Genomic DNA, 12,074 nt, shown 5'->3' with positions numbered 1-12,074 from the left:
TATAGCTGAAAGGGATTCTCGCTAGAGAATAATCTACATTGTGTTTAAAGAAAGGTTAGAAAACTTCACTTTGTGACATTTGACGTAGTGGAGAAGTTTAATTCCCCAATGTCAGTCACCATTCACTCCCGCATTGTCCTAATAATGCTGGGTTGCCATGTTGCGATAGGTTCCTGTTTTGTTATAGTGGACACACACACACAAACAAACAAGCAGCACAACTTCAAATGGAAACTCCTGGTTGTCATAGTGACCAGGGCTTCACCTATGAGTGTTTCGTTTCTATGATCCTTTTATGTGGTCTGGATGTATTTTGTCTGAATATTCTTTGGGGATACACTTTTGTGTTGTGGATGGTGTGTGTAAGTGGTCTAGGTTGTGCTTCTGCGGAGGGTGTGTGTGTGTGTTGCGTAGGGCGAGCCTCTAAAGACCGGAAACTACCGGCTGAAAGTTGGTAAATGAGGCCAATGAACAAAGAGAGAAGTGCTGTTGATACTGAAAGAACCCCCTTCATAGGTTACTCTAACAGTATGGTCTACACAACACAAACCAGTGATTTAGCGTACCGTTTAGAAACCTAGATTCAGCAGTACATTTGGGATAGTGTTTTCCTAAACCTTGTCAAAACAAATACAGTGCCGGAAAAGGAAGGTTTTGAGTGAGGAACAGAAGGGTTAAAATTAAGAGACCACTGCAAATTGAACGCTCTTAATTTTAACCCTTCTGTTCCTCACTCAAAACCTTCCTTTTCAACTCTTTTTCAAGACTTTTAAGTGCTAATTAAGAATGTTTGTATGTATTTTCTGACACTATATTACTCAATAAATTAAATTAGGAGGTTGATTCTAAAATAAGATAAACAAAGCTAGCTGTTCTATCCATCTATCTAGCTTACCAGTGTTAACCTCTGTTATCTGAGGTCGCCTGATCTGCTTCACGGTTAAAACCATTGCACAACATTTTTCACTCATCCAATACAGTGACCATCCATGGTCTAAAAGGATGTTTGCTATTGCTGGTCATTCCAGTGTGTTCTTGCTACTTCAGAAATGTAACAAACACTTCTCAACAGACTCCAACTGCAAATGCCACACCTAGAATCATCTCTAGATCGTTCGTTAGCTCTCCTGTGCATACAGTAATGATGAAATGACACATCTGGATAAGAAACAGCTGGGCAGCCAGTCAATGTTCCAATTACTTTTGTTCTTGGTCCTATTCCTCAGTGGATCTGAATGAAAGACAAACAAAGCAGCGTACTGCATTGCAAAGTAAAATGCACCTCTATTAATAATGACTACAGTGGTTTATGGATTTAGATACCCTGAGATTAAAGCTGCCAGTCAGCAATTTAACCACATTTCAGTTTTCATGTTATATTCAGTGTGCTGAAATACACAGCCATAACAACTTTTGTCTCTGTCCAAATAACTAGGGACAAAAAGTTTTTTTATGAACAAGGAAGGTAAAGTATTTATGCAGCTGAGCACAGTGACTCTGGCACACATGTATGACTTAAAAACCATAGTGGTTAGAGATTAAGTCTGCCACACTGGAGACTGGGTATGGAATCTGGGCAGGGTCAAAACCAATTAGGATTAGTTGAGGACAAATTCAAACTATACTGGCTACGAGCTATGGTTATGATGCGATGGACAAACTGCTACTGACATGTCTAACATCATAAATCGCTTGAAGTTTTGAACTGTGTTTCTTGAGACGCTACTTTCTCACTCAGGAAAAACAGGTTAGAGTGAGGGCAAAGAAATATTGCTCTCTCCGAATGAATGCGCTTGATAGAAATTTGTGAAGAAATACATTAACTACATAAAAAACTAAGAACAAAAATATATTATGTTGATTGAGAAAGTACAACCTTGTTTGCAAAGAAGTTGGGACGCTGGGTCAAGTGTAAAGAAAAACAGAATGCAATGACGTGCACAAAATGTAAACTCTAAATTCAACAGAAAAGAGTACAAAGACAACATCAAATGTTAAAACTGAGAAATGTCATTGTTTCTTGAAGAATATGTGCCCACTTTTAATTTGATGCCAGCAAAACTTTTCAAAAAAGCTGGGACAGGGGCAACAAAAGACTGGAAAAGTTGTGTGATGCTATCTCACAACTAAATAGGTTAATTGGCAACAGGTCAGTAACATGATTGGGTATAAAAAGAGCAGTGAAGTGGAAAACTGTCCTGTGGTCTGACCACTCAAAATTGTTGGGAATCATGGACGCTGTGTCCTCCGGGCTAAAGAGGAGAGGGGCCATCCGGCTTGTTATGCATTAGTGTACATGGCATGGGTGACTTCCACATCTGTGAAGGCACCATTAATGGTGAAAAATATATGCAGGTTTTGGAGCAAAAAATGCTGCCATCCACACAATGTCTATTTCAGGGAAGGCCTTGCTTATTTCAGCAAGACAATGCCAAACCACATTCTGCACGTATTACAACAGCATGGCTTCATAGTAAAACAGTCTGGGTGCTGAACTGACCTCCCACTGCACTCCAGATTTGTCACCCATTGAAAACATTTGGTTCATTATGAAACAAAAAATACGACAAAAGAGACCCTTAACTGTTCAGCAACTGAAATCCTATATCAAGCAAATCAAGTATTGTTAAAAGAAGAGGAGATGCCCCTGTAAACATGCCCCTGTCCTAGCATTTTGGAAACGTGTTGCTGGCATCAAATGTTTTTCCAAAAACAATAACATTTCTCAGTTTCAATTAAATACAGGGATGAATGATTTGCACATCATTGCATTCTGTTTTTATTAGCATTTTACACAGTGTCGCCACTTGGTTGTAGTAGACTATAAATATGTTTCCCACCACCAATGTTCTTACAGTTGTATACAGACAACAAGTCTTTTCATTCTGTTCCTCTTCTGTCTATTTTAAATTACAACTGTTTTAACAGAACATGAGAATATGGTTATCTGAAACCAAAATTGAAAAGAACTAGTTAAAGGTCACTGTTGTCATTAAAAGTACTATATAGCTATTAGTTAGCCATCTACAGTAATCGGTTTCTAATTCAATTAGTTAAATGAACATGTTTGATTCGCAAATGATGTTCCGTACCTAGTTTCTCTTTCTTGTTTGTTTTAAAACAAACTGCCACCATCCATGGACGTAATCTCTGTTAAATGTGTCAAGTAACCTATAGAGACTGTATTCACTGTACAGAGGCCACTTATTTACAATGGTACAAGGTACCATCCACATGGTATGCAGTACCATATTGTTTTTTATCTGCTGCTCAGTGAACATACTAGCCTGAGCGACAGATAGTTATCATCGCCAGTGGGCCACTGGGACGGCCAGGCAGCAAGGCCTTCAATAGGGTCACTGTGGTGCAAATCAAACTCTTCAGCTGCTGTAGTGTTTGACATCTGTTAGGTCCCCAAAATAACTAGCGAAGGAACAGTGGGCACAGTAAGAACTAAGTCAACGGCTAGCTACTTCCGAAATACAGCAGAACTACAGCAGAGTGGGAGGTGGTCTGAAAGGTGCAGGTTGTAGTAGACTGTAGAAGTCCGTCAGACGAGATCCCACCGCTATAAAAGGCACAGGTCTTGACATCTGACATAAGATTATAAATACATGTGACCTCGGGTTGCCAGGGTAAACACCTGCATCACCATAAACACTGGAATCATATAGACACACTGCACACTCTGTGTAACCACTTCACAGCCACACTGAGAGACCGGTGCAGATAGACTGGCTTACCGGAACTTTCTGCTCTTCAATCTCCTCCTCCCTGCATTGTTCCTGTTGGGGTTCTACTGAAGGTCCACCGTCCTCCCCAGTACAGCCCCCAGTCACAGGATCCGGCTCAGTCCGGCTCTCTGTCTCAGTATCACTGTGGTTTTCTGTATTTGGAGGTGAGTGATCCCCACTTTGCTCCGCGCTCCCATCCCCCATTTCCCCATTCACCAGGTCAGTGTCCGTACTCAGGGACTCAGACTCCAGGTCCCCGTCCATCTGGGCTAGCACCCCGTTAGATCCCGCTCTGTGGGCATCCCACTGGGGTTCCGGGGGTGAACCTAAGGAATTGACGTCGTTGTACTCTGGTTTGGACTCGGACTGTCTCGGGTAGCTCCGATGAGCCGGGCTACTGAGGGGTGACTTGCTGAGCTGCTTGAGTGGAGAGCCCTCCCTCTTGGTTTCCGACTGGCTGTGAAAGAAGAGGAAGAGAGAGAGCAAGAGGAAGTCAGAGAACACATGCGATAAACAATAAAAACCAAAAGACGACAGGAGAGGGAAAGAATGGAGAGAGTATGTTCAGTGGCTGTTCAGCTGGCTGGTGCAGTGAACTCTCTGACAGTGAGAGAAAGGCTGGCTGGCAGCACCACAGTATGAGCCCAGGTTAAAAATAAAACAGTAAAGACGCACAAACTTCCTCGTGTCATCGTGCTGCTGTGGGCTGTGAGACAGTGTGAGAGCATGTGGCAGAGGGAGAGTGGGGCAGGAATGAGAGCAGGACTGGAGAGGTAGAGAAGTATTCCATGGAGATATTCTACTGTCCTACTTTGGAATGTCTGCATGCAACTACATACACTAACATACACGCACACACTAATAGACTAATGTACACACAAGTTTGAATGGCTATCCTCATGGGGACCAGAAAATAGATATTGCATGCTCCCTTGCCCTAATCTTAACCCTAAACCAAACCCTAAACCTAACCTTAACCTAACCCTAATCTAAACCTTATCCTAATCATAACCTCAATTTAGTAACATTTATGCCTAAACTTTACCTAGATGTAACTTAAACTAATTAATTTTATGTTTGACCCTAAACCTAAACCCTGAGCCGGAAATTGACTTTTGCCTCATGGGGACCAGCAAAAGATCAGTCAAGTTTTTTCTGGTTTTACTATACTCATGGGGAAATTTGGTCCCCATCAGTATAGTTAGACCTAAAACACACACTCCCACACAAAGCGCAGTGATGCAGTGAAACGGTGGCTCCCTCAACATTGCAATATAATAACAATTTAAATAATAAAAGGTCACAGACAACCACACAAACAGCCCTATATTTGGCAAGACCATATCCTGCCGCTCGACCAGCTGTTTCCCAGACTGACCCACCTGCACTCAGATGACACTTCCCAGCCATCACTGTCCTGCAGGTCCATGGACTAGTGACCAATCCAGCACCGGTCCGGGGCTAACCTAAACTATCAATGTCTGATCGGAAAACAGTGGCCCTTGACTTCCTCGGGTAGCCAAAAGAGACTGAGCCACAGCCCTGCCTCCCTGCCCACCTCCTGTACACAAATCCCTAATCCACAGAGACAGGAACAACACATCTAGAACAAGAACAGAGAGTGAAAAGCTCACAGCAACAGTTCTGAACCCTCCTCACACCAAGGGGTGAGTGCCGTTAAAGCAGGAAGTGTGTATAAATAGAGGAACAACAGAGGCGGATGTACAATCTACAGATTAGTCTCTTTGTACGCCGGACCATAGTCGGTGCTCTTATTTCTCTGCTCGGATGTCAAATTCCTGCCGAGCAAAATCGTGGACGGTCAGTGAATATTGGGGAAAGCCATAGAAAACACTTGAGCAAGGAACTTCTGCAATTCAAAGCTTTGATTTCACATATACTGCACATGAAATCAATGTAACCTTTGCTTTAAAGTTATGTACAGAACAGGTTTACCAATAAATCCCAGACCCGGGATTAAATCCATTGTGTCTTTGCTTATGTGGCCAGTTGGGTATGACTTTCAGTTTTCGGATGTTCCCACTCGTTTATTAGGACAGGCAAGTTTAGACAGGTACATAGCTTTAGTATTTGAAACCCAGGTCTGACAATTATATCATTTAAAGCTATACCCACTGTCCAGAAACAAACTGAAAGTAAGACAGATTATTGTAATGTACACAGAGGCTGGTGTTCGTCTGTTGAACTGAATCCCAGTTCAGTCAGAGGGACAGAGACCTTAGTTGGCCTGTACAGGCCTGGGTTGGGAATACTAGTTAAAAGCCGTTGGACTCTACTTTAGTTAACACAAGGGCACCATTGTTTCCGCCTTTCAAGCTCTCACAAACAGGCTTCCTCACAACACATGGTGCTGAAATCACTGCAAGGCTTTGTAAGCATGTAGGACTGAAAACACTTCTAGAAGTCATAGGAAAACACATTTAGACACAGGAAGGCAGATAAAACAATAGCTAGGACAATAGCAACTTACAATGAATAGCTTGTACATACGCCACACATTATTAGCCACAACCCAATCTGAGAATGACTGTTTTGGTTATGAGGAATTGATCAGTCCTGACCTCGTGGGACCAATGACAACTGGTATATTCATATAGCCAGACCGTTTGATAGAGAATACAACAGAATTATTTAGACAGACACAGAACATTATAAAAGCTGAATAAATCCTCTGCAGGATTTCCAGTCGTTTAATGTTGTTATCTTTTATATAGGCTTCATCCTAAAAGAATGAGCTCTCTCCTACAATAAGGTGACAGGGCTTTCTCAAGTGTTATTCCAAGACTCTGGAACTCTCTCCCCAAAACCTTCCGTGACTCTCAGACTGTCCCCATCTTCTAGCCACGCCTCAAGACTCATCTGTTCAGAATCGCCTGCACCTAGCCATGTCCAATCCCATTCTGTCAATCTTCTTTGTTTTCTCATGGTATTTCTTTGTTTCTGTTCCATGTTCATTTTGTAACGTGTCTTTGGGTCCTTGAAAAGCCCTATTTAAATATAATGCATTATTTTTATTATTCATTGGTTGACTCAATTCAACTAATTACATGAATTCTGAATACAACTAGTGGCACCACAGCTTATTCAGATTTGTCATAACAAAGGAGGTGAATAATTATGCAATCAGTTATATTATGTTTTATATTTGTATTTCATTTAGAATTTTTATTTCTTATTGTAATGCAATAAAATGTGGAAAAGTCCAAGGTGGTGAATACTTTTAAAAGTTTGTCTACTAAAATGCATAATTCAGGCTGACATGAGTGTTGTAATTAGTTTGAAGTCAATACATGTGGTGTAAAAGTTTGTTCCTAATTCCTTTTACTATTTAGAAGAATAACGAAAAAGCAGAAGTTACTTGACACAAGAGATCCACTTGAGTGTCACCAGCCAAATGAAGGGTGAAAGGAGATTATGTTTTATACAGTGGAAAATCCCCTTCCTCCAGAGCCTGGGAGCAACCCTTGAGAATGCCCTGTCACCAAAGCCTGGGAGTTTGGACTTGGGTATTATGAGGAAGCCTGCAGTACCAGAACAGAGTGAGCGTGTGGGTTGATACGGAAGAAGAAGGTCAGAGAGGTAGGCAGGGACCATATTGTTTAGGGCTTTATATGTCAGTAGGAGGATCTTGTAGTCAATGTGTTGAGAGACAGGAAGCCAGTGTAACTCACAGAGGATAGGGGTGATATGCAGCTGGGACTTGGTGTGAGTGAGTAGTCTGGCTGCAGAGTTTTGAACCATTTGGAGTTTATGGAGGGATGTAGATTTGTCGCCGGTAAGTAGGGAGTTACAGGAGTCCAGACGGGAGGTTAAGAATGCATGTATTAGGGTTTCAGCAGCAGGACGGGAGAGGGAAGGTCTGAGTTTGGCCATGTTGCCGGGATGGAAGAATGAAGATTTTACAGTCTGTTTAATGTGCTGATCAAAGGAGAGTGTAGAGTCCAGAATCACGCCAAGGTTACATGCGTGGGGGCATGGAGAAACAATGGAGTCATCGATGCTGAGAGTGAAAGTGCCAGTTTTGGTGAGGGTGGATTTGGTTCAAATTAGTGTGAGTTCTGTTTTGTCAGTGTCTGTTTTGAGGACATTTTCATTCATTCATGCTCTTTAATTTTTAATTAAGGTCTTTCACATGATTTCAGACAAGTACACCTTTCTCTGTGAGGGCCAACATTTGGGTAGTAAAATTCCTAACAAAAATATTATGATGACAAAAATACATTCAAAGCAAATATAGAATACGGTTCTTCAAAAGCCCCAATCAGGGGATGGATATAAGAACATTTCCAAGGCATTGAATATCCCTTGGTGCAGAGTAATGTCCATTATTAACAAATGGAGAGAATATGGCACAGATGTAAATCTGTCTACAACAGGCTGTGCCCAAAAACTGAGAATCCGGGTGAGAAAGGCACTGCCCAGGGAGACCACCAAGAGTCCAATGGCAACTCAAAAGGAGTTAAATTATTTTCATGGCTGAGCAAATATATCCCGGAAGCTTCAGAAAAGTGTCCTTTACAGGAGATTGCCAAAAAAAAGTCATTGTTGAATAAAACATCAAATCACAGATCAAGTTTGCCAGAAGGCATGTGGGAAGAGGATTCTGTGGTGGGATGAGACCATTTTCCTGAAAACACCATCCCTACAGTGAAGCATAGCGGTGGCAGCATCATGCTATGGGGATGCTTCCCTTGTCAAGGTCTGGAAACATGTTATGAAAGAAGCAAAATAGATGGAGCAAAGTACAAATAAATTGTGGAAGAATACCTGCTGAAGTCTGCAAGAGACCTGGGAGAAGATTCACAATTCAGCAGGACAATGACCCCCAAAACTAACAGCCAAAGCCACAATGGAGTTACTTAAAAAAAAAAAGGCAATGTCCTGCAGTGGCCAAGTCAAAACCTTGAGAATATGTGGAAAGAATTTAAAATTGTTGTTCACCAAAGATCCTCATCCAGTTTAACAGAAAGCTAGAGCAAAGAAAGGGGAGGGGGGGGGGCGGATTTGGGGGGGGGGGGGGGGGGGGGGGGGGGGCGGCGGAGAACCAGATTTGCAAAGCTGGTAGAGACTTACGCAAAGACTCATGGCAGTAATTACTGACAATAATCCATCTACCAAATATTAATGAAATTGGGGTGAACACTTATGCAATCAATTATTTTCATTTGAAATTAATTTAAAACAATTTATAATAGGCTTAATTTTTCTCTTTCATATATGTAATTATTTGTGCTAATAAGTGGCAAAAACTCAATTTAGTTTTCATTTTGATTTCATGTTGTAACACAATAACATGTGGAAAAGTTCAAGGGGAATACTTCTGAGAAGTGTTAGTTTCTCTCCTTTTCATTTTCTCTCTTTCTGTCTCAGCAGTTACCCCAGATATATTTAAAGAAACACACAAAGGCCATACTTGCACTCATATTAGAGTTAGCGTATATATCTCTATATCATTTATACTTTTCTATGTCTACAGTGAGGGAATTTTTTTTGATCCCTTGCTGATTTTGTACATTTGCCCACTGACAAAGAAATGATCAGTCTATCATTTTAATGGTAGGTTCATTTGAACAGTGAGAGTCAAGAAAAATCCAGAAAAACGCATGTCAAAAATGTTATAAATTGATTTGCATTTTAATAAGTATTTGATCCCCTCTCAATCAGAAAGATTTCTGGCTCCCAGGTTGCTTTTATACAAGTAACGAGCTGAGATTAGGAGCACACTTTTAAAGGGAGTGGTCCTAATCTCAGTTTCTTACCTGTATAAAAGGAACCTGTCCTCAGAAGCAATCAATCAATCAGATTCCAAACTCTCCACCATGGCCAAGACCAAAGAGCTGTCCAAGAATGTCAGGGACAAGATTGTAGACCTACACAAGGCTGGAATGGGCTACAAGACCATCGCCAAGCAGCTTGGTGAGAAGGTGACAACAGTTGGTGCGATTATTAGCAAATGGAAGAAACACAAAAGAACTGTCAATCTCCCTCAGTCTGGGGCTCCATGCAAGATCTCACCTCGTGGAGTTGCAGTGATCATGAGAACGGTGAGGAATCAGCCAAGAACTACACGGCATGATCTTGTCAATGATCTCAAGGCAGCTGGGACCATAGTCACCAGAAAACAATTGGTAACACATTACGCTGTGAAGGACTGAAATCCTGCAGTGCTCGCAAGGTCTGAACGATTCAGAGGAGAACTGGGTGAAAGTGTTGTGGTCAGATGAGACCAAAATCAAGCTCTTTGGCATCAACTCAACTCGCCGTGTTTGGAGGAGGAGGAATGCCGCCTATGACCCCAAGAACACCATCCCCACCGTCATGGAGGTGGAAACATTATGCTATGGGGGTGTTTTTCTGCTAAGGGGACAGAACAACTTCACCGCATCAAAGGGACGATGGACGGGGCTGTGTACCGTCACATCTTGGGTGAGAACCGACTTCCCTCAACCAGGGAATTGAAAATGGGTCGTGGATGGGTATTCCAGCATGAAAATGACCCAAAACACACGGCCAAGGCAACAAAGGAGTGACTCAAGAAGAAGCACATTAAGGTCCTGGAGTGGCCTAGCCTGTCTCCATACATTAATCCCATAGAAAATCTGTGGAGGGAGCTGAAGGTTCCAGTTGCCAAACGTCAGCCTCAAAACCTTAATGACTTGGAGAAGATCTGCAAAGAGGAGTGGTACAAAATCCCTCCTGAGATGTGTGCAAACCTGGTGGCCAACTACAAGAAGCGTAAGACCTCTGTGAAGGGTTTTCCCACCGAGTACTTAGTCATGTTTTGCAAAGGGGTCGAATACGTATTTCACTCATTAAAATGCAAATCAATTTATAACACACGTTTTTCTGGATTTTGTTGTTGTTACTCTGTCTCTCACTGTTCAAATAAACCTACCATTAAAATTATAGACCGATCATTTCTTTGTCAGTGGGCAAATGTACAAAATCAGCAGGGGATCAAATAATTTTTTCCCTCACTGTATATGTAATGTATACTTTCCCCATTTGATCTTCCCAACCCAGATTAAAAGCACAGAGTTCTGCCTGTTGCTCTACCTGTTCTCCTCAAAGCGGTTGATGAGGTCCAACACTTTGGAGGGTTTCTCCCGGCCCCTCCCTGTCACTGCCCCACCTCCTTCATCCATAGTGGCTCTGAGGAGTGCTCTCTCCACGCACCCCAGCGTCCGTTGGGGGCGGGCGGGCTCCGACATCAAGTTCTGGAGGTGCTGTGGCTTTGGAGGCACTGGAGGGGATGAAAGCCAAGAAAGGTAAGAACATCGTTTCACTACGAATGGGGCTGCTCTATGAATGGACTGAAGACAGGACAGAAACCCAACACCAGCAGTTCATGGTTGGTTTTGTGCCAGGCTGTCATGTACCGTTCCAACACAAGGTGGCAGCACAGGTTACTAAAAGCTAGTCTTATTCCAAGAGTGTCTTCTACCAGAGCCGACAGTGGAAACCTGCAAAACATGTCTACTTTTTGGCATAACCTCTAGCATCCAGACTGAGTTTAAAATATAGCCACTGTGTGGAGTAGCAGTATTTTTGGTATAAATAAGTATTCATTTTTCACTATTGATAACCAATAGAGGGAATGCTAAATGGCCTGCTGTAATATCAAAGGTAAGGTTTGTCCTTTTAACCACTACAGAGTGATTAAGTTTGTTTAAATAGTGGAAAATAAAAACATTTACCACTGTGTTTGGCTACATAAATAACTCTTTCGTGTAGCTTGAGCTGTTTTGTCTTGCATGTCCTGGGTCACGTGACATTACCTAGACGTGACCAAGTGTCAGTATATCCAAACAGTGTGTCCTGTGTGGCTTAGTTAATGTGGCACTAACAACACCAGGGTCATGGGTTTGAATCCCATTGGGGTCACCTATAGTATTCTAGCATATATAGGCCTAGTCACTGTAGATAAGTCGCCCGGGAAAAAACCCATCTAAGTGGGCTTATAATACAGGGGACTATTAACTGTACCTTGTGGTTTGGACTGTGGTAAGGGCCTGCTGGCCGAGCCTCTTCCATTGACACTCCCCCTCCTCTTCTCAATGGGATTCTTCCCACCCGGAAGTTTCCAACTAACCCTCACACTGGGGGGGCTGCTGGCGTGTTCAGAGGGACTGCTGCTTAAAGCTAGAAGAGAGAGATCAAAGAGGAACAGTGAGATTCTCAATTCCCGACAACACTCATTTGGCCCTGGCGCGTCTGAGTAAGTGAAGTGTATAGACTTCATGGACAACGGAGAATTCAACCTAACGATAATTCATTTTGAAAGAGGATCTCACACATGTCCTGTTTTTGTGATTTCAC

At 42.3% G+C, this 12,074-nt stretch overlaps 1 protein-coding gene across 7 annotated transcripts in view; it reads right to left on the bottom strand.

Annotated features, from left to right (window-relative positions):
* Window positions 1-12,074, bottom strand: part of fgd4a (FYVE, RhoGEF and PH domain containing 4a) — a 67,429-nt gene that overhangs the window by 11,710 nt on the left and 43,645 nt on the right. For 6 of the 7 annotated variants that reach the window (XM_010883294.3, XM_010883296.3, XM_020040396.2 and 3 more), the window contains 3 exons: window positions 11,742-11,897; window positions 10,812-10,998; window positions 3,744-4,191 (listed from right to left, as the gene is read on the bottom strand). In XM_010883294.3, coding sequence (XP_010881596.2) covers window positions 3,744-4,191; window positions 10,812-10,998; window positions 11,742-11,897 — 791 coding nt within the window. Of the gene's footprint in view, window positions 1-3,743; window positions 4,192-5,116; window positions 5,393-10,811; window positions 10,999-11,741; window positions 11,898-12,074 lie in introns of those variants that run through there. The other variant, XM_010883297.3, reaches the window with a different exon arrangement.

Source organism: Esox lucius, chromosome 19, assembly GCF_011004845.1.
Source record: "Esox lucius isolate fEsoLuc1 chromosome 19, fEsoLuc1.pri, whole genome shotgun sequence".
Taxonomy (NCBI): Eukaryota; Metazoa; Chordata; class Actinopteri; order Esociformes; family Esocidae; genus Esox; species Esox lucius.
Note: the sequence above shows the minus strand (reverse complement) of the source record. Positions and strands in the feature narration are given on the sequence as shown.